The sequence below is a fragment of the Schizophyllum commune genome (genome assembly GCF_000143185.2).
Source record: "Schizophyllum commune H4-8 unplaced genomic scaffold SCHCOscaffold_1, whole genome shotgun sequence".
Classification (NCBI taxonomy): domain Eukaryota; kingdom Fungi; phylum Basidiomycota; class Agaricomycetes; order Agaricales; family Schizophyllaceae; genus Schizophyllum; species Schizophyllum commune.
This window is the reverse complement of record NW_026089538.1, coordinates 3,635,549-3,656,015: the sequence shown is the minus strand read 5'-3', so window position 1 is coordinate 3,656,015 and position 20,467 is coordinate 3,635,549. Positions and strand designations below refer to the sequence as shown.

At 57.9% G+C, this 20,467-nt stretch overlaps 6 protein-coding genes across 6 annotated transcripts; 3 read left to right on the top strand and 3 right to left on the bottom strand.

Moving 5' to 3' along the window:
• Positions 1–18: 18 nt before the first annotated feature.
• SCHCODRAFT_02710803 (phospholipid-translocating P-type ATPase) lies at positions 19–5,274 on the bottom strand (the record flags this gene model as incomplete). The annotated part of the gene is made up of 12 exons (XM_003035638.2): positions 19–1,053; positions 1,106–1,225; positions 1,277–1,372; positions 1,422–1,567; positions 1,619–1,668; positions 1,719–1,802; positions 1,857–2,179; positions 2,233–2,774; positions 2,826–3,615; positions 3,665–3,863; positions 3,915–4,949; positions 5,000–5,274. The coding sequence occupies 12 exons, from the start codon at positions 5,272–5,274 to the stop codon at positions 466–468; spliced, it is 4,248 nt and encodes a 1,415-aa protein (XP_003035684.1). The 3' UTR covers positions 19–465.
• Positions 5,275–5,546: 272 nt separating this feature from the next.
• On the bottom strand, positions 5,547–7,178 carry SCHCODRAFT_02608223 (cell division/GTP binding protein). Its single transcript, XM_003035639.2, has 7 exons — positions 6,996–7,178; positions 6,810–6,938; positions 6,676–6,757; positions 6,362–6,617; positions 6,213–6,308; positions 6,015–6,163; positions 5,547–5,966 (listed from the first exon to the last, which is right to left on the bottom strand). Exons 1-7 carry the CDS (start codon positions 7,102–7,104, stop codon positions 5,855–5,857), a joined length of 933 nt encoding a protein of 310 aa, XP_003035685.1. The 5' UTR covers positions 7,105–7,178; the 3' UTR covers positions 5,547–5,854.
• Positions 7,179–7,285: 107 nt separating this feature from the next.
• SCHCODRAFT_02526758 (uncharacterized protein) lies at positions 7,286–10,887 on the bottom strand (the record flags this gene model as incomplete). The annotated part of the gene is made up of 11 exons (XM_050343517.1): positions 7,286–7,798; positions 7,849–8,010; positions 8,063–8,381; positions 8,438–8,775; positions 8,831–9,030; positions 9,082–9,485; positions 9,537–9,609; positions 9,670–9,835; positions 9,885–10,444; positions 10,495–10,581; positions 10,632–10,887. 11 exons carry the CDS (start codon positions 10,885–10,887, stop codon positions 7,499–7,501), a joined length of 2,865 nt encoding a protein of 954 aa, XP_050203124.1. The 3' UTR covers positions 7,286–7,498.
• Positions 10,888–11,273: 386 nt separating this feature from the next.
• On the top strand, positions 11,274–13,162 carry SCHCODRAFT_073984 (uncharacterized protein). Its single transcript, XM_003034800.1, has 6 exons — positions 11,274–11,445; positions 11,494–11,705; positions 11,755–11,922; positions 11,972–12,604; positions 12,655–12,763; positions 12,814–13,162. The coding sequence occupies exons 1-6, from the start codon at positions 11,295–11,297 to the stop codon at positions 12,894–12,896; spliced, it is 1,356 nt and encodes a 451-aa protein (XP_003034846.1). The 5' UTR covers positions 11,274–11,294; the 3' UTR covers positions 12,897–13,162.
• Positions 13,163–13,188: 26 nt separating this feature from the next.
• Positions 13,189–15,371, top strand: SCHCODRAFT_02608211 (uncharacterized protein). The gene is made up of 4 exons (XM_050344301.1): positions 13,189–13,543; positions 13,600–13,972; positions 14,022–14,988; positions 15,040–15,371. The coding sequence occupies exons 1-4, from the start codon at positions 13,324–13,326 to the stop codon at positions 15,277–15,279; spliced, it is 1,800 nt and encodes a 599-aa protein (XP_050203123.1). The 5' UTR covers positions 13,189–13,323; the 3' UTR covers positions 15,280–15,371.
• A 320-nt stretch (positions 15,372–15,691) lies between these two features.
• SCHCODRAFT_02710797 (uncharacterized protein) lies at positions 15,692–20,458 on the top strand (the record flags this gene model as incomplete). Its single annotated transcript, XM_050347040.1, has 3 exons — positions 15,692–15,817; positions 15,873–19,727; positions 19,779–20,458. The coding sequence occupies 3 exons, from the start codon at positions 15,692–15,694 to the stop codon at positions 20,274–20,276; spliced, it is 4,479 nt and encodes a 1,492-aa protein (XP_050203122.1). The 3' UTR covers positions 20,277–20,458.
• Positions 20,459–20,467: the final 9 nt, after the last annotated feature.

Sequence of the window (20,467 nt, the reverse complement as noted above, 5' to 3'; positions counted from 1 at the left end):
TGACCTCTGCTATCTCAATGTAACGACCGAGACCAGGAGCAACTCATGCACCGAGATACAGAAGTCCGAGCCATTCATGTCCACCCGTCCCGCTCGACGCCGGAGGTAACGAAGTCGAAGGAGCCAATTTGCATCTCGAGCAGTCAGGTCGTGATACTAATATCGTGCACAAAGCGAGATCGAATAATAGGTGGCGCGTTAACCCTAATAACGCAAGTAGGTGATAAAGCAATAACAGAGTCGTAACATAAGGCAAGAGTCCCTTGGACCGATAGTAATACAGATGGAGCAGACAACGAGAAAGCATGCGAGGCAAGATCGAGGGATGCTGGGGACAGCGTGTGGCAGTGTCGTATCGTATGCGTACAGGAGCAGCAGCGGATCTAAGCTGGTCGTGGGTCCATAATCAAAGGCAATCCAATCCGATCCAAGTCATGGGCGTAAGCCCCTCGCGGGAGCAGGTCATCATGAAGTCTCCGTCTTGTCCCCCGACGTCGGCCGTTTCCTGAACCTTCCACGAAGTGAGAAGACTTGCGAAAGGGTCGAGTCCCGGTTGGGTTTGTGCAGTCGAGGGAGATGGTGGCGGCTCGCCGCCCGATGCTCGGACAGATTGGTCTGTATGCGCCGCATCGCCACCCCGTTCTCCTCCGTAGCGAAGTCGAAACCGCGATGGACAGAGCGCATGCCAGTCGCCATGTCCGTGCGACTGCTGACCCGGGGGTCCATCGGTGGCCGAACAGCCGACGCGACACTCCCGGCCCTCGATGCCTGGGATGCACGGGAGGTAGTCCGCCGAAGGTGTGCGAGATGACTAGGCGGCTGCCGACAGTCTTCGTAATTCCGGTTGGGGTCGACCTTCTGCATGTACTGCACGATGTCGAAGTCGTCGGGGAAGTATCCGAACTTGACGGCTTGGTAGATGTAGCGAGGAAGAAGGCAGAGTAGGGTGGTAAGAAGGACTCCGAACCAGAAGTACGGCGACTCGAAGAGGAACCTGTAGTTGCCGTAGACGGGCGTGTAGAACCAGCCGGGCGCGATCGTGGTGTAGATTGCCTGTTTCTTAGTTGAGCAGGTTGTCGTGAAACTGGAAGGGCATAATACTTACAGTATAGCCCCAGACCAGAACAATGCCTATCAGGACAGCGAAGAACACCCAACCAGTCCACACTTTGGTGTTCAAACCGTTGTAGAGATTGGCCACCATGACAGCGGCCACGGCCATAGTCTGATTTACTCATGAGCAATCCGCTGCACAGTAGATTTGCAAGAAGCTTACCGTTGTGAACTCGTATTGGAAGTTTGCCCACCCGTCAGAACGCGCGGTAGGCGACTTCCCGTACGCATAGTAGATGAAGAAGAATATGATGACGGACTGAAGTATGGTCAGACGAGAGGGACCGGCAATAGGAGCATAGACGCACCTGCAAGACTCCCTCGAACATGTAGATGAAGAACAGCGGGTGGTTGAACCATTTGCCTTCTCGACCATGTCGGTACAGTTCGGGGAGGGCCATCATGACATGGTCGTCTGCTATACGATCGAACAATCCGATCGCGATGACAGGAGCTGTGACCTCGTCAGCGCGGGCATGTACGACAGCGGACTCCTCAGACGCACCGATTGTGAAGAACGCGTTCCACCACAGCAGATATGTGTATTCAAAAGCACTGTGCAGCATTGTTAGACGCAGAGGGTCATGAGAGCATCCCGAACTTACTATGCCGAACTCCAGCCACAATAGATCTGATACCACCACAGCACGCCGATACAGATAATATTCTTGTAGAAGAAGTTGACGATCCTGACGAGCGCGTCAGTAATCCAAGTCTTACGAAACACCTTCCCGTCGACTCACATATTCCCATTTCGTGCATACGACCAATGACCATGAACGAGCAACAACCGCTTGAGGAAGCGGAACTGCGCGATCGCATAGTCGGCCGAGTTGACAGCCTGCAAGCCCTCCTCGCCGGAAATGCCCACACCAACGTCCGCGGCCTGAATCATAGACACGTCGTTGGCGCCGTCGCCGATGGCAAGCGTCATCGTGTGCAGTCCATTCTTGACCATCTTGACCACGAGCGCTTTCTGCAAAGGCGAGACGCGACAGCAAATGACGCCTTCGCATTGCATGGCCAGGCGTAAGAGCAGAGTCTTGTTTGAGTCATCCGCGAAGGCCTGACGGAGGGTCAGCAAAGTCCCGTCGCAGGAGAGAGAACATGGAGAGGTACATCAGTGAGCGCAGAGCCATCGATTACCAGCACAAATCCGCCAGGTCTCTCGCCGTTATCCGGACCAACGATGCTCGACACCCCAGTATTGACACGGTGCAGCGGATGCGGCGCCGTCCCCTCCTTCTCCCTTGCCTGCCTGAACTCACGGAACTCCTCGAACTCGTCCAAGACCCCACTATCCGGGAAGAACTCCTCAACCGCCGCAATCATCTGCTGGTGCACTGGCCGGCTGCCGTCCCCGCTGCTCCCGCGCACGATGATGATGTTTGACTCGGGCGAGATGAGGTTCGTGCTGTGCCCGATGGCGATCGCGGTCTCGAGCTTGTCGCCCGTGGCGACCCAGATCTTGATCCCCGCGAGCTTAAGGTCAGCGATGCACTCGGGGACGCCGTCCTGGAGCTTGTCCTCGATGGCAGTGGCGCCGAGGAGGCGAAGGTCGCGCTCGAGCTTCTCGCAGGCGGCCTCGGTCTTCTCTTCGCGGTCATCGAGGGAGGCGGTAGCTTCGTTGTACAGTTCGCTCCAAGCTTCGTACTCGTCCTCTGTGGACCGTAGTCAGAAAATACGCGGATCAGATCACTATGCAATAGTACCTCGCAGGATCTTGTACGCCAAGGTCAGCGTCCGCAGCCCATGACTCGCAAACTCGTCCAGATGTTTCTCCGTCTGCTTCTTGAGCTCGTCGTTCCCTGGCTTCAGACGATCGAAGATGATGTTGTCCGCGCCCTTCGTCAACAAAAGCAGCCGATGGTCCTCCTCGTCCAGCTTCCGCACAACAACACTCATACGCTTCCGAGCACTGGTGAACTCAAGGATATTCAGAAGCTCGTAGCGCTCGTACTCATCGCTGAACGGGGTCTGCAGCGACAGAATCTCCTTGTCGCGGCCGCGGAATATGTATCCCATATCGGCTGCGGCCTGGACAAGTGCGGCTTCATCGGGAGACTGTGCCTTGTACTCGATGGCGCCAGTCTCCGGGTCGGTAGCGGTGAGGACAGTGTGGCAGAGCGCCAAGACGGAGAAGAAGCCATTCAATGCGCGAGCGTGAATTGGATCCTTCTCCGAATCGACGGCAGAATGCAAGTCGCGGGCAAGCTCTTCATCACGGAAGTGGTGAAGGACGTTGCCGGCGAGCTTGACTCCGGGAGCCTTGGCCGGATTCGGGACCTTGAGGTCCTCGTCCGTATGGGACGCCGGCGACATGGTGGAGGAACCGCCGCTGTTAGGCCGCTGGTCATGCTTCTCCGACGAGGTGGCCTGCTTCTCCTCGCCATCGGTCGCCGGCGGTGCAGACGTCACCTCTTCCTCTTCATCGGCGTCTGGGTCAGGATCCCCGTAGTATGCCTTGCCGCCTATCGAGCATTGCCGGAAGATCATAGAGTTCTGAAAGCTAGTAAGCACATGCAAATGTCCGTATGATGAAGCTACAAACCTGCGTCAGAGTACCGGTCTTGTCCGAGAAGATGTACTGGATCTGGCCAAGGTCGTCGGATAGGTTCCAACTGCGCGCTAGCGTCGCTTGACCGGTCTTCTTGTAGACCATTTCGGCATCAAAGTAGATGAAGGCGGCCTGACATGTGCGAACGAACTCGATGGAGATGTACAGCGAAATCGGTACGATGTTCTGGAACCTAGAAAAAGGCGTTAAAGAATCGTTGTGGAGTAGTCAGAGTTGAACATACGTGATCAACGCGAACGCCCAAGTGATTAGCCCATTGATCCTGGGATTATCGTCGCTCTTGTTGGCACCGTAAAGCCAAGGCGCGCCCTTCGGATACAGGTCCTGCTCAATGAGCGCGTCCGCGATTGCACACGCGACGGCCATGGCGGCGAGCAGGGCCAAGTTCATCAGGACCTGCGGGTTCATCTGACGCTCGACCTTTGACCGCTTACTCGGCGTGCCGCCCGAGTTCAGTACGATCTTCGTGTCCTCGCCAGTGAAGACCACCAAGCCGATGACCCATCGTGTATTTCGCAAGACCGTGCCACGCAGCAGAGTCATCTGCAGATCGACCGCAGTGGTCCCGCTCTCGGTTACGACAGCAGCGTTGAAGCGATACATGTTCGTCTCCGGACGATCGCAGTCGACGCGGAAGCTATTCGCCTTGCTGATGCAGTCTTCAGCAGTGCGCAGGTGCGTGAGTGAGGGCACGGCGTGGCGAGACTTGAGATTTGTCTCGCCGTCCAGATTCTTCGTCTCAACGTAGGCTACGTTCTCGTCCTCGGAGGTGGCGCAGATGAGCACGTCGGCGGGGACGGCTTCGTTGTCGCGGATGAGGACAAAGTCACCAACGCGGATATCTTCCCATACGCCCTCAACCCAGTGTGACGCTCGGCCCTGGGTGCGGCTGAATATAGAGCGCAGCGAGTCGCGGCGGGAAGGGGCAGGTGGCGGCGCCTTCTCATCCTCCTCGGGATCGGACGACAGCGGCTTCGTCCAGCGTGGGAGGCGAAAGAGGGAGGAAAAGCTTGGCAGGCTATGGACGAGCGAGCTCTCCTTCGCTTGCATTGCGTTCGGGTTCTCCCACTCTGCGTCATCGAGCATGAGCACGGGTGAGTGGTTGACCTGCCGATCGGACTGGTGGCGCTTCACATCTTCGTATCCGTCCTTGACCGCGGTGATGCCGAGCACGATGAGCAGGGGGAGGATGACAAGACCGGGGGAGATGGTTGAGAAGATGGAGAAGAACTGGAGAATGGCGATAGCCAGGAAGAAGCTGCGTGGTGGTCAGCATCCCGCACATAGCGCCAACGTTCGAGCACGCACACATTGGCTACCCTCCTAAACTGCTCCAGTAGATTGCGCGGCAAGAAGGTGATGATGGTGTATTTAGACGAGATGACCTGGTTCGTCGCGTATGTGTGCTCCTTCTTAATACGCCCCTTGTGATCCCGGTAGTCGTCCGGCAGCGGCTGGTTCACATACACCGAGCGCTTAGGGCCCGGTTCCCGCTTGCGCGAGAAAAGCGACTCGACGTTGAAGTCGCTGACCTTCGTATACCACCCCGAGACGCGCGACCCGAAGCCCGGAGGTTTCCCCATGTACGCCGAATGAGCTTGCTCGCCTGGAGCCGAAAGACAGCAAGATGGACGCGGAGGAGGAGTTGCGCGATGGGGGAAGAGCGAGGAAACGAATCAAACGAACATCACGACGAGAAGGAAGAGCTGACTGGACTTGGTTGTTCATGAAGGCTCCTGACGGTGGCGCCCCGGATTACGAACAAGTTCCGCGTCAGCCGTCTGGCCGCGTCGGCCCTTGGCCTGCATCGGGCTCAAGGCTCATCTGCTCCATCGGAGGGAAAGGGCGAATGACAGCGGACGCACAAGTCCCTCGGAAATTCGGCTTGACCTACAGGTGCTGACAGGACAGGCGCGCGGGGGGACGCCAAGGCCACATCTGAAGTACCGGATGAATACTGCCAACGGAGATACGGCACCGACAAGAAAACAACAACACGGGAAGGAGAGAGCACGAAAAGTATTATGTATCCAATAGAAACAGTATCCGTAAAGAGCGAGGTGAGCGAGGGACGGCGCGCGAGCATGACCAGGGTATCACTTTTTGTCACCATCCATCTCGGGAACAAGGGCAAAAGGCAAAGCGATATCAACGAATGCGCATCTACTGGCCGGCGGGACGCTGGTTGGCATCCTTGAGCGCGAGGAGCTGTTTCGAGCGGAACGCCTCGTAGTGAATGTTCGCCGTCGTCTCGATGAGGTCCTGCAAGTGGGTCCTGCGGAACAGTGAGCGGGTTTCACGTGCAACAACCGTGACCGCTTACCTCGTAAGGAAGTTGCGCAAGTGGACGAACTCGCAGTGAGTCGGGTCCTCAACATTGACCACACCCCAGCGGTTCTTACGTCCGCGCACCGGCTTGCCGTCAACGAGAACGGGGCGCTCGGAGCCAACGATCGCGAAGGGAATGATGTCCTATGTGGTGTTAGAGGGCTAGACCTCTGCGTGGGGAGAGTGAGCATACCCTAATGCTCTCGTTCAGCTGCTTCTCCTCCTCATCGTCATCCTCGGTGTCGAAGGGGTACAAGCGGATGTTGTGGAACACGAGCTCTTCCCTGATCTATGAAGCTCATCAGCTTATTATTCCTTCACGCGCAGACATAATCCACGCACCTGGATCTTGAACTTCTCGCGCTCCTCGATAGTCAGGCTGTCCGACTTGGCGATGACGGGGACGACATTGACAACCTCGCTGAGCTTCTTCATCACAATCACGTCGATGGGGCGGAGCGAGTGCCCGGTCGGGTTGATGAAGTAGAGACAGCAGTGGATGCGGGTGTCTTGGATGTAGCGGTCGCGCTTGGCCGTGAGCTCCTTGCGCAGGTACGCGCTGTGCTGGTCCTTGATGTACTTGACAATCGGGTCCCAGCTGAGAGATAACGTGTTTGAGCACGCGAAGAAGCTGGGGAAGTACAGACGTGACGCACCAGTTCTCGTTGTTGACCTGGTCCCCGTATCCAGGCGTGTCGACGATGTTAAGGCGCAGCTTGACCCCATTCTCGACAATGACTACGCGTCGTATCAGCGTCTGTTCCATTTAAACTCCGTTTTATGCACGTACCATGCGACACTGCCTGGATTTCGGTCGTCTGGCGCACGGGCTCGTCAGACGTGAAGCGTCCCTTCGAGTCTACCAAATGCGACGCGAAAATGGTGTTAATGAGCGTAGACTTTCCCAACCCGGTCTGGCCTGTATCGCAAAGAACCTGTCAGTACGTTCCTTCACCCTCTTATGCACCCCACGCACCGACGAGGATAACATTGAACTGGAACCCGCGCTTCAAGAGCTTGTGCTCAATCTGCTGCGTAATGGAGTCGAAACCGACGTAGGAGTCCGCAATGATTTCCTCGGCCATGGCTTATGTGGGTGGGGGACGTTGGCGACGACGAGGACACGAAGACGACAGCGTTTTTCGTGAGTGCGAATGCCAGGCGAATACTGGGCCGAGAAAATACGCGCAAACAGTAACGCGACAGGGGCACGCTAGCCGCTTTTGGTAATTAGTGACTTCCGCGCGCACGCCTCCTTCCATGCTGGACGTTCTAGAGCCCTGCGTTGAGCAACAGCCGTGTTGGAAGTGAGGCTAGATACAGAGGGACGTAAGGAAATAAGGTAGGAGAAAGGTATCAAGATATACGAAGATGATAAGGAAAAATAGGCAGATACCGTACACTAAGAGATATATGGCAGGGGTATCCGAGAGCAGAGCGGTGTACAACAATCCGAGGGAACAGATACACAAGCAACATTTACATATCTTCATGTTCTTCCGACCGTCGCCTCTTCGCAACTCGAGGGCGACTAGTCCGTCGTAGTTGCGAGCTTGGTCCTGCTAAGTCTGCTGGACCGGACTCATACGAGCCCTCCACGTCAGACGCTTGTTCGGGCTGGGCCACCTCATTCTCTTCTGCGTCGGAGGTTGCGGCCACATGAGGTTTTGACGCTTGCCGCTTGCGCTTCTTGATCAGCCTGCGCGGAGATTGAGGTTCTTCCACTACCTTGCAGTACACGACTTGCGCGCTCGCAGACAAGAGCGTATCAAGCCATACCTGCGTTGAGTCAGCCTTGTACCTATACTCAACAAGGGCGTCCCTCGCACCTGCTGGGCGGGCGTCAGGGCCTTCCCGTCCGTAACATACACGAACTTGACTTCGCCGTCGTTGTCGTCGTGTACGACTAGATCGGGAGCTGAGTCGCGCCTGGCAGCGTAGTCCTCGCAAAACAGCGTGCCAATAGTGACAAGCACGCCTGCTGGTATTTCCTGAGGGGGATTTCTTAGTACGGTCAACGACGACATATCAACCCCCACGTACCTGAACAACTTTCGTGAGAGTAGCCGGATCATCAAGACCAAAGTTGACATGGTCCCATCCCACTGTCATGGGCTTCGCGGAAAAATCTCCGGGTCCACGCAGTGTCTCGTCGACGATTACCGCGCCATCGTCGTTCCCAATCCTCTCAAGCAGCGCGCAGATTTGCCGCTCTCGACTGCGTAGAAAGACGCCTGGCTCATACAGGTCCAGTGGTCCGTCTTGATAGCAGTACTCGAATGCGCCCGGAACGTCCTGATCCCAAAGGATATCCCAGAACAGAAGGGCGAAGATGGATGTGAGGATCTGCTTGTTGCGTATGCTGCATGGCGAACGGAAGTCAGTCCGCCGTACGGAGACACCGTATCCTGCACTCACACCGTATAGCCTTGGGCCTCGTAGCGTCTTGCGACACATTCAAGAGCGCTGGCTGGCTCGTCGGCCATATCCGCGCTTGACCAGAGGCGTAGGACACCGTCCCGACCTTTGGGGCCCTGCGAAGCGCAACTGTCTTCGACGTCCGCCACGTGCTTCACAAGGTGGATGGTCTCGGGCTTGATGCTCGGAGGGACTGCTGAGACGCCGTCGAGATGCCCCATCGACTTCGCCAGCGTCACGCGGTGGCGATGAAGACGAGGCCGATGACTGATTCCAACGTCATGGCAATCGAGCGCTATAACCACTGCCGCTATGGCACGCTCACGTAATGTACAAGCCTGTGACCAGTCAAGTCAGGCATCACAGAAATGATTCAGCGCATACAGAACATACTTCACCTTTGGGCGCCTTCGCCGCTACGTCGAGCAACAGTTTGATGTACCCGGCATATATTGCACCAGAGTCGCCCAAGCACCAGCGATCCTGCTTGAGGACGTATTCGTAGAGTTCGACGGCGAGCGTCTTGTCCTTGTCTACTCTCGATTTCGCCAAGGCCTGTGCGCCTGCCCATAGTACGCGGGTGAGGATGTATCCTTCCCCCGTCTGTCAGTCACATGCAGCAACATCAAAGTGGCGCCGCACACCTTGCTCGAACCGCCTCAAACCTATCAATCGCGGCGGTTCGTCGTCCGGCCACTCAGAACTCGCACTTAGTCGATCGAGCTCCGACTTGACGCCCTCCATGGCCTCCTTCACGAGGGCAAGGTGGCACTGCGCCGCAGTGCGGTACTGTTCGCTGTCCTCCGGCTTCAAGAACTTCGCGGAGAACTTCGGCTTGCCGCCCTTCGGTTGCGGTCGCAATGCCTTCGTGGCAGGCCACGGCAGCTTGCCCTCTACGCGCGCTTTGAGAACCAGAGCGTCGTAGTACTGGTCCAATTCCTCACGCGAGGGCCATATACGATGGTCCCTTTGGCAGAACGTGGTCTGCTTCACGACCGTGTAATCGTGCAACGGACTTTCTGGGGAGCTGAAGTCGGGGTAGGTGGTCCTGAGCAGACGGTTAGCAAGTGCATTGGACCCCCTTTGGACTACGCGTTACCTCCTGTAGGCCAGTACGTTGACGAGGCGGAAGAATTCGTAGACTTCTGGCTTAATCTTGATGCAGGGGACATCTAACGCAAAGTGACGAAGAGATGGTGAGCAACGCTCGCGCAGCCCAAGTGTCTACTCACCCTCAACATATTTGTCAACTAGCAACATCATCCTGTCGAACTGCGTGACGCGCTTCGTGGTTTGCGTACTGGGCTCGGCATCCTCCTTCTTAATGGAAGTGAAAGGCAGTGTCGACTGCCTCGACGTCTTCTCCAGGTCGTCGATCATCTGCTCCCGCGTCTTGATCTGCAGGCAGGGTGAGTGAAGGCCTGGTGAGCTTGAAAGCACCGCGAACCTTTCGCTTGCCAAGGATCTGCCTGTAGACATCCTTCAGCTGCTCAGTAGTGAGAGCCTCAAGCTTGACTTTGCGCTCAGTGTATCTGAAGCCAAAGGCCAAAGATGAACAATCGACGGAGTCGCCGTAATCCTCGTCCTTGACGCTAGGTGCAACAGCGGCAAAATTGGTCAACGAAGCAAGGGGGCGCCGACTGATGGTGCTAGGTTGCGGTTGTGGGGGGAGGGGTGTATCGACGGGCTCGTCCTTGACGGGTTGAGTGCTGTCCTGCTGAGTCGACTGACTTAGCTGGCTTTGTTGACTTGGCTGCGTGGTCTGCTGGCTCGGCTGGCAATCTTGACTTTGTTGGCTCGCTTGACTCTCGCTCAATTGGCTCAGTTGGCTAAGGGTGAGCTCGTGTGGAGGTTCGATTGGCCGGGGTCGCGCAAGGTCCTTGAATGCTGCTGCGACGGTGTTATGGGGTTTGGCGGGATCAAGTGTTACTTCATGTTCGACTTCCTCAATCCTGTGCCACGTATTGGGCAGACTCAGGAGTGCACAAAAGACTTGTTGCGCTTGTCCTGAAGATCGAGATGAGACTCCGTGCACTATACAGGTGTCCCGGACGTACTGGTTGAGTTGTAGTAGAAGCGAAGCCAACTGTATTCTTCGATAGACATCATATCCCTGTGACGCTCGTCGACCTCGTCAATCATATCTACGCGCGCGATTCAGAAGGGGAAACTGGGAAGTACGTGCATTCCTCACCTTCCCACATGACCGCGCATTCCACCAATTTCAACTCGCCCGCGCTGCCCAACGACTGGCTGCTCGTAGGCAGCGAGCTCGACGGCGGTTCGGGCTCCTGAAAGCTTGACGAGGGCGAGCCTGCCTCCCCGTCCATGAATGCGTTCACATAGCTTGCCGGCGGTAGTGTTAAGCTCAGGTGTGATGTTGATGCCAACGTGGGAGTACAAGGAGAAGGGGGTCCGGCAATCAAACCATCGACGCGCGCGAACCCCATGCGTGGGAACTCCCCGGCCCGGGTGCCGCACCTTGTTCTCAAACCGTCACCCATTTGAAGGCCACAATTTATGACCACCGAGACGTTGCGGGAACTGCTTGAAGTGCCTGAAGGATCAGACGATCAGGTATACACGCCCTTGCACTCCCAAATAACTTTCTCATAAGCTCAGGCTTTGAGCGAAGCTCTAACCGCCTCAATCACTGGTTCAGCGCTTGACGCGAACCCGCGTGTTTCCCTGAAAGATCTGCATAGTGGAGTGGTATCCGGTGGACATGAAGATAGACTGGTAAGCTTCTTATTTTTGCTCATGATGTCCGTGTTCGACATCGATGAAGGAGCCGCTTTCTTTAGTGTCTGCGCTAGTTTCCAGCAAGAATGTCGGCGCAGCGGATTTGTTGGCGCTCATGGCCGAGTACAGTCCTGCACGAGAGGTCGTGATAGCGCTTCAGGAAGCACTGGAACATGTCGCGTCTCAGTACGACGACGATGCAGATGAGGATGCGCAGCGTAGCCTTGCGAAGAGTCTCGTTCAAATCATTGACTTGTACACTGCAGGTAGACATAATATCTGTTTGAGGGATCACTGCTAACAACGCCGCCTAGCTATCCCACGACTGAAGTTGCGACGGAAGACGGCCGCCGAGACTATCGATCCCCTGCTTCAAGAAATCACGCGTGTAGTCAACCTTGCGAGCATGAATTGTGCACGCGAAGATGGCAGGGAAGTACTTTCAGCAATTGCAAGGCTTGCCAGCAGCACATCGCGCTGGATTGACGGCCTTGATATTGACCGCGCAGCAGCAGACGAAGCGAAGGTACGCTCGTCACCTACAAAAGCAACTGACAACTGAAGCGTTCATGCAGCGAAGGATGTCGCGCGCATTGGAGGATGCAGTGTCGTCATGCTCAGGAAGTATACAATCAGCGCTATCACAGCGTACGTTCAACGAGCTATACCCCCGGCTCGCTCGTATGTCCGGACCTCTGCCTGAGGGCTGGGAAGAAGGCGCAAATGCAGTCAGAAGTGCAGGGGTATGTATATACTTTCCATGGGGTTTCCACTGCTGATTTGATTACATAGACATCTCACGAAGCCTTGAACGGCTCGACGAGCTCGTCGACCGCGTCAATAGGCTCCCTCATTCTATCTAGCCACTCGACAGAAACTCCGACGGCTACCACCCTATCCTCCGCCATGCCTGCCCTACTCACCTCCCTTCAAACCAATGTCGCCCTCGACGAATCCCTCGCCCTCCTCCTCCGCGTTCTCAGCCAGCCTACCGTCACCCTCTCACCTGACCTTCTCTTTCCTCTTTCAACCCTCCTCCCCACCGTCGCAAGCATGCACCCTGACCCCACCACCCGGCACATCAGCTTCCGTATCTTATCTCTTCTGCTTCGCGCCGCGCCCTCGCATGTGCGGTTGGATATTCTGAAGGAGCTCACAGCGGATGAAGGGTTGCCACAAATGATGGTCGCGGCGATCGGGTTGGTGAAGGAGGCGTTTCTGGATGGACTCAACAATGGAGACGCGGATGTGTTCGCCTCGAGGAGGGCACTGCAGGAGCTAGGCGGTACTGTGCTAAGGACGAATCCTCCAGATGTGCTAGAGGGGGTGGAGCAGGAGAAGTTCTTGGAGAGTGTAGAGCCGAGGCGATTGACGGAGATTTTGAGCTTGGTCTATGTGCTCCTGAATAGGGATGTAGAGAATAAGGTGCGAACACCCTGTAGTAATATAGTTTCCTGTCGACTCATCGCACACAGACCGGAATCCGCGACAAGGATACGCTCCGAGCCCTGGAGGCGAATATCTTGAAGCCTCTGAGAAGGAGGCTCGCAGAGTGGATGGATGAGGGTGGTGAAGAGGAGCATGGTGAGTTATGGTTCGCAGGCGCAATTCCTCTGGCTTACGCTGCTTCCCAGACCACGACATCATGTCTCTGGTCGGACTGTCTATCAGCCTCGAGAGGGTCGATGCCACCCTTGCGGAGCTGGGTGCGTCGTAAATTCTTCTATGTGCAGCGCTCTTCATCTCTGGGTCTAATGTAACTGGAAGCAATTCAATGACTTTTTCAATACTCTTTTCCTGCATCACTGTCATAGTGCGTAGCGCAGCGACAGTCAATCTGCCCCCCACCGTACTGCTATCTCGCCTCTCCTTCAGTCCACCCCCTCCATGTCGATAGACCTCCACTTGGTCGTATTCACGCCAGCGCTACCGTATGACTCACCATGACACTTCCTCCAAATTTATCTTATCGGATACCGTTTCAAAGAATTGTGCCTTGCCATTGATCGAGCGCCGCTCGCCACCCCCTTGCCCCGTTCGCGCGCCAGACCGGATACCGCAGTCACCATGCGCAGCCGCGCACTCTCTTTTCTTTCTCCTTCACGGGGGCGCTGCTGCTCGCTACCCCCCTCCTCTGGTTGAAGATGAGGGCTGCTTTTGTCGCCTCCCTGGCTTTGCTGGGTATCGCCAGCTCGATCCCAGCGCTCGATACGCAAGAGCCTCTTGATACGCCCGCGACCAGTGCACCTCCGGCCATAGATTGGGACCTCGAAGCCACACCCAACGAGAATGCGACGGGGCACCTCATCTTCGAGACCGTAGGCTCGCTGCTGCAGCACTGGCCGAACACGCGAATGCGCAATGGTGCGTCCACCTTGCCAGCATCACCGATCATTCACTAACCCTCCCCCTTCCCCCAGGCCACAACCTCGTCCCCGGCATCGTCCGCCCTGGCACTCTCCTCTACCACGGCACGTACAAGAACGAGGTGCCCCAAGTCCCCGAATGGCTCGCCATGGACCCCGAGCACTCGTACATGTTCTGCCGCGGCCCCGGCGGCGCGGGCTGCTGGCACCTCACGCTGGTGGCCACCCGCCCGCTGAACGTGCTCTATTTCGACGGGAGCAGCGCGGCGAAGATGCCCGGAGGGTCGCTGGATACGCAGGACCTTACTGCTTGGGGGCAGCTCAATGACTCGTGGTCGATGCGAAGGGAGAGGCAGAGGATCGATGATCTGTGTACGTGGGGGAGGAAGTATGATATCGATGGGTTTGTGAGGATGGAGATGGATTTGTGAGTGGTGTTGGGCCTGTGTGTGGGCAGAGTGCTGATGGGTTTGCAGCGAGATTATGTATTGCGACTTCACGGATGGCGTCGAGGTTGTGTCCTTCCTGAACCTCGCTGGCGGTCGGGAGATGCCCCGTGGACCTCCTGGACCAACCTCGCACGCACACCAACACGACATTGCCGGGCCTGATTTTTCTGGCTACCCTCCTCCGCACGGAGCACCCGCGCTCGCCTCAGCATTCACCGGTTTTCAGTCAGTCCTCTCGGGATCGTGGAGTAATTTCTACCCAGGGGACCAGCGTATCGAGCTCGACGTCTCGCGGCTTGTCTCCTTCTACGACACTGCAACCTTCCCCAGCCTCGTCGACGCACGATACGGCAAGGAGCGTTGGGACCACCGCCTCATGGGCATTAGCGAGGCGGACAAGAAGACTTACGAGCAGGTCTTAGACGCGCAGTTGAAGGCCGCGCCATCCCGCAGCGACATCGACTGGCGGACGCTGATCCATGTCATCGTCAACCGCTTCGCCGACCGGTTGGAAATTCTCGAGTATGCCCTCAACAAGACCGTCACCGACGATGAGAACGCGCTCATCCGGTGGGCGAAGGAGGCGCAGGCGCACACGCGCATCATGCTTACGCCGTACTTGCTGAAGACGGTCGTGCCGCCGAGTATTGCATCGACAGATCTGTCGTGGGCGGCGCCGGCGTACGAGCTGTGCAGCACGGCCCATACGGCATATATCTCGTCGAACCCTGCTGTTTTGGCGACGCTCTCGGATTCGGAGCGGCTCATCCTCGATGGCATTGAGCAGACGACCAAGGAGATCTGCCGTACTGTCACCCGGATGTGGGCGCAGGGAGTGCTCGCTGGTATCGACGAGGAGCTGATCCATGAGGATGATATCGACGAAGCTAAGCTCAGGTCCCTCAAGAAGTCCTGGGCCGCGGAGACGCAGCGCTTGATGAACTGGCTTGACTGGAGCGTGTGGGTAAAGTGCAAGCCCGGGTGCTCGTTTGAGGTGAGTTATCCCCTGCTGAACATCTCGGATAACTTGCTGACGACCGCGTAGGAGATCTGCTACCTTCCGACCTGGCCTTTCTTCATGGGTCGCGGGAAGGGTCCAGGTGGTCCTCGAGGGCCTGGTGGGCCTAGCGATCCTAACGGGCCCAAAGGTCCCGGTGGTCCCGGAGGACCAAAGGACTTCAAGGATTCCGACCGATATCACCAAGGTCCGCCAGTCCCAGACGACCCGGACTGCATCAGGCCCCAGCCAAGATGCGTCCCGCGCTTCGGGGAAGGGATGTTCTGAGTGTGCGTTTGTGCTCTATTCTTGATTGGTTGTATAGATACAGTGCTATTCTCTACTGATGCGTAATGGAAATAATGGATGCAGCCTCGGAATCTTGACGCCTGCTGGACGAACGACCACGCGAGGAAAGGTAATCATGACATTGACAGGTTATTGACATTTCCGGAACAGGTCCACATCAGGCTCGTGCTTCGTTGACGAGCTCAACAGGAGGCGCCAGATCTGCATCTTCCTTCCTGCCCCCATCGTCTTTGCGATGCAACGCGCGACCCCGCCGCCGGCGCAGGTAAGCGTGACGCCCGTTCGTCAAGTCCAGTCTGCCTAACCGCTTTCCCAGCGCCGTCAGGCTCTTGGCGACATCGGCAACCTTCCAGCAGTGCCTAAGACACCACGCAAAGCGGGAGCCACGCCAATGGGCAGGCAAGGTGCGTTAGAAAGAGGTACAGTCTCGCTGAGAAAGACTGACACGACCCAATCAGGTCCGGTACGACAAGGAAATGGTGGCGCTCAGGGTATTGGCGAGCCACAGGTTGCGAAGGTAAGTCTGTGATTTATCCGTTTGTTGCTCTTTACGCTGAGCGGATTCCCGTCAGCCCTCCGTCACCGCCCAGGCAACCGCTGTGCGCCAGGAGGCTGAACGAATCTGCACGAAGTTAATCACGGATTGCATCGTCACATTCGGCGCTGGTGTCGTCGTCAAATCTATGATCCCCGGCTTCCAGACGACCACGGTCAGGATCAGCGGACTTCCTTCCAACACAACCTATGCTTCCCTCTCTGAATTCATTTCACGCCACAATATCGCGCCTGGTCGCTACTACATAACCTCGCCTAATCCATCCAAGGTCGCATATGACATTCGCACTGATGCGTTGGGTGCTGGCCGACTTGCGCAAGTCTTAGAGGCTTCCTTTGGCGACAGTCGGTATCTTGATGTGTCGATAACCGACGAGCGACCAGGTAGCATGGTCAATACGCTACCTCACGGATTTCCGCTGCTCGCTTGGTGGAGCAAACCCAATGTCGGCTACTCGGCAACTCTCCCCTCTCTCGCTGTTGCGCTATCGAAGGCGAAGGAGCTCAACGGCAAGCCCCTGGGCGGCTCCCCGGTCAGCGTCAAGCTGCCACACCCTTCGCCGCGGATTATCGTGGAAAACGTCCCCCGCTCGATCACCGCAGAGCAAGTTGCCGCCTTCGTTGGAGTTACGGACGTTACGAGACTACGCGTGAAAGAGGACGACGTGGACGCGGCCTTGGAACGATTGCTCGCATATATGGACCAGCACGGCTTCACGGCGTTGCAGGCAGAGGACGTTACTCAGCCCACCGATAATTACGTCAAAGTCCGAATATGCTTTGATGACCAGCTTGTCACTAAGCGCGCGCGTTACTACCTCCACGGCCGGGCGTTACACTGGGATCGTCGCACCGTGGTCTATACGCGTCTGGAGAAGACCTTCCAATACAAGTTGTCGGTGCCTGCGGAGCAGTATAACATTCAGCGACAGCAATGGGACGCGCTCGCAGACAGCCGGAAGGCTTGCGTGATGAAAATCAAGAGCTCGCCGACTTCGCGCGTCGTAACTATACATATTTCGGGAACGAACAAGTCGGCGGTGGGCCATCTCAAGGTTCGCGTGGAGGAGCTTGCTCGAGGGCAGACAATCGTTGCACGGATGCCGGCGGGGCTCCCCGACAGCTTCTTCGCCATAGCTAGGTCACGAAAGGGGGTGCTGTTGGTGCATGACAAGTTCAGTCGTGTCCTGACGGTGTTTGGGAACCCCGCTGCTGTAGCGCTCGCCCGGGCTCACATCACGAAACATCTGGACCGCATACTGTCCGTCGCCACGTATATTCGACTACAACCGGCGGTGGTCCCATACTTCCTTCGGGAAGGGCTCGCCGGGCTCAGAGAGGAGCTGGGAGTGGACAATCTCTATCTCAACGGCCCTAAGGCCCGTTGCGTGATCATTGTTCCCAATGGAGACGCTGTGAAGCTCGCTGTCCAGCGTCATGTCGAAGAGGCTGCGAAGGATCGCGCGGCTGCGACCACTCTCGACACCACTTGCTCCGTCTGCTACACGGAGGCATCGGTGCCCTTCCGCTTCGACTGCACCCACGTCTACTGCTCTGGCTGCGTGAAGCACATGCTTACGAGCGCGGTGGAGAACAAGGCATTCCCTCTGGTCTGCGTCGGTAACGAGGCCAGATGCGGCGTGCTCATTCCCCTGTCGACCATCCGGAAGTTCCTCACCGACGAGACCATGGACAGGGTCTTCGAGGCCGCCCTCGCTTCGCATATAGAAAGGAAGCCGAATCAGTGGCGGTACTGCCCAACGGTCGCTTGCGAGCAGATTTACGCTGCCACCGGCGACGTTGAAGGGACCTTCGCTTGCCCTTCCTGCTTCGTCACCATCTGCACCTCCTGCCACGAGGAATCGCACCCCGGCAAGACCTGCGCACAGCATGCCCGGGAAACCCAGGAAGCCCGGCGCAAGAAGGAGGACAAGCTCAACCAAGCGCTCATCGACCAGAAGCACTACAAGCGGTGCCCTAATTGCCAGATCCTCGTCGAGAAGATGGTCGGCTGCAATCGCATCGTGTGCCGATGTGGCGTAAACTTCTGCTGGCGCTGCGTGAAGGTGTTCTCAAGGGCGGCGATCTACCAGCATATGCGGGATGCGCACGGGAATATCGGGATGGGCGAGGACGTGCCGGCGGAGGTGCATGCGGCGGCGCAGGAGGCGGTGCCGGTGAGGGTCAATGAGGCGGAGATGGAGGAGCAGCGTGTTTTGTTGGAGCAGTTTCGGGCGCAGAGGGATCAGGCGCGAGCTCCTGCGCGGGTCGTGCCGCCTGCCCAAGCTCAGCAACAGGCGCCCGTCCAGCAACAAGCGCCAGCGCCCGTCCGCCAGCAAGCGCCTCCTGCGCGGGTTCAGCAACAGGCGCCGCCCGCGCAGGTTCAGCAACCAGCGCCGGCCCAACAGCAGGCGCAGAGGCAGCCGGCGCCGGTACAAGCGCAAGCTCAGGCGCCAGCGCAGCCAAGACCACAAGCCCAAGCACCGGCTCAGCCCGCTCGAGCTCAGGCTCAGGTCGCTCAGCCGGCGCAAGCGCCCGCCCAACCACAAGCTCGACCGGCACCGGCACCAGTGCCTGCTCAACCACGCCCAGCCCAACCACAGGCTGTACCAGCTCCGGCACCAGCCCAGCTACAAGCTCAACCGCGCCCGATCCAGCCCCAAGCTCGACCGGCACCAGCGGCTGCGCAGCCGCAGGCTCAACCGCACCCCGTCCAACCACGGACTGCACCCGCGCCAGCGCCTGCTCAGCCGCAGGTCCAACCTGCTCGAGCGCCTGCTCGGCCGGTACAGGTCCCAGCTGCACCGGCACCAGCCCGTCCACCGGCTCAACCCGCTCAAGCGCCAGCTCAGCCACTGGCGCAGCAAGCTCAAGCACCGGCTCAAGCACCCGCCCACCCTCAAGCTCGACCGGCGCAAGCACCTGCTCAGCCGCAAGCCCAACACAGGCAACCGGTACGACAACAGGCTCCACCGGCGGCGGCGCCAGCAGCCCAACCGCAGGTTCGACAACAAGGTCCACCGGCGCCGCCAGCGCCAGCCCAACCGCAGGCTCAACCGAGGGAGCCGGCCGCGCCGCACGCCCAGCCCGCCCAAGCTCCTGCTCAAGCACAAGCGCCACTGATCCAGCCTCGGGTGCAGCCAAGAGCGCCTGCTCCTCAGCAGCAGCCCGTCCGTCCACGACAGCCTATTATTCCTCCCCAACAGCCCGCGCCTCCCCAGCAACCGATCCCAGCTCAGCAGTCTGTTCGTCCGCCGCAGCCTGCTCCTCAACAACCGGTCCCTTTACCTCAGGCTGCCCCTCAGCCACAGCCCGCACCTCAGCAGCAACCGGTTCAAGCTCAACGGCCTATCGCTGCACCGCTGGCTGCTCCTCAGCAGCAACCTGCCCCGCCTCAACAGCCTGTTCGCCCACCGCAGCCTGTTCGGCCAGCACAGCCTGTCCCCCAACAGCAGCATGCTCCACCGCAACAGCCTGCGCAACCCCAGCAGCCTGCCCGCCCACCACAGCCCGCTCCTCAGCAGCAGCCCGCTCCTCCCCAGCGGCCTGCCCCTGACGCTCCTGCGGCTGCGGCAGCCAACGTCGCAAACCCCCCAGCTCCGCGCGCGGACGCTGACGGCATTCAATTACACGAGCTGACAATAGCGCAGATCGTGCAGCTACGCCGCCTACTCCTCGATAGCGAGCAGGAGCTTGCCCCGCATCCAATCCCGGGTGAAAGGCAGGATCCGCATGTCTCAGTGCGGGCTTTTGTGATCTCTCCACCTGGACAGCAGGTGGTGGACGCTCGTCGTCAGTTACTTGTTCGTGTGCGGCCCGTGCAGCGGTTTGTCGAGCGCAGGTACCAGGACGCAGCGGTGCAGACAGAAGAGGTAAAGGTCGAGCCGAGACTATCTCATGTTGCCCATGCTGAAGCTCATCAGGTCGCCGCTGTACCTGCACGTGTGGCGCGAGTAGACGCCGCGGTCGATGCAACTGCAGCGCCCCAAGCGCAACTCGCGGAAGTTAAGAGAGGTATCGACAACAAAGATGCGGCTGCCGGTGTGAAGGCAGAACCAGTTGAGGAAGAGGCAGAGGACGGGGAAGCCTTCCGAGACGCACGCGAGGACGCCGAGGCCGTAGAGGAGCATGCCGGAGCGGTCAGTCCACGACGTGGAGGCACCGAAAGAGCTGCGACTGCGCGCAACGTCGCACGAGAGGCGATCCAGGACAACAAGGAGGAAGAGGAAGATGGAGAGGACAAGGTAGATGAGCTGGAGAAGGACGACGAGGACGAGGAAGAAGACGAAGAAGAGCTGTATTGGGGCGTTCAAGGCTTCCTTCACGCTAAACCTCGACCTACTCGCCGTGTCAACCGACAGCAACCAATGGACGACAACGACGACCTCGGAGAACCAGGCTACGGCTGCATGGTGATGTGAACGATACATTGAGCTGCTGGACAGCCTCGCGCGCACGACTATTCCCGGAACTGTTTACGGTCATTTGCACACTCACTATGCCCTGTATCTTTACATTCACTATCACACCACGGACAAACGACCTTGTAGCACACCCTACGCATCGTACATTGACCTTGGGGAACGATTATATATTAGCCATAATAATTCGA

Coding starts and splice junctions, on each gene's coding strand:
- SCHCODRAFT_02608223 (XM_003035639.2), bottom strand. CDS start 7,104: ATGGCCGAGGAAATCATTGCGGACTCCTACGTCGGTTTCGACTCCATT. Junction 6,939..6,995: donor GTTCAATGTTATCCTCGTCG/GTGCGTGGGGTG, acceptor TTTGCGATACAG/GCCAGACCGGGTTGGGAAAG. Junction 6,618..6,675: donor CAGGTCAACAACGAGAACTG/GTGCGTCACGTC, acceptor GTTATCTCTCAG/CTGGGACCCGATTGTCAAGT.
- SCHCODRAFT_073984 (XM_003034800.1), top strand. CDS start 11,295: ATGGCCGAGTACAGTCCTGCACGAGAGGTCGTGATAGCGCTTCAGGAA. Junction 11,446..11,493: donor CATTGACTTGTACACTGCAG/GTAGACATAATA, acceptor AACGCCGCCTAG/CTATCCCACGACTGAAGTTG. Junction 12,605..12,654: donor ATAGGGATGTAGAGAATAAG/GTGCGAACACCC, acceptor CATCGCACACAG/ACCGGAATCCGCGACAAGGA.
- SCHCODRAFT_02608211 (XM_050344301.1), top strand. CDS start 13,324: ATGAGGGCTGCTTTTGTCGCCTCCCTGGCTTTGCTGGGTATCGCCAGC. Junction 13,544..13,599: donor GAACACGCGAATGCGCAATG/GTGCGTCCACCT, acceptor CCCTTCCCCCAG/GCCACAACCTCGTCCCCGGC. Junction 14,989..15,039: donor AGCCCGGGTGCTCGTTTGAG/GTGAGTTATCCC, acceptor ACGACCGCGTAG/GAGATCTGCTACCTTCCGAC.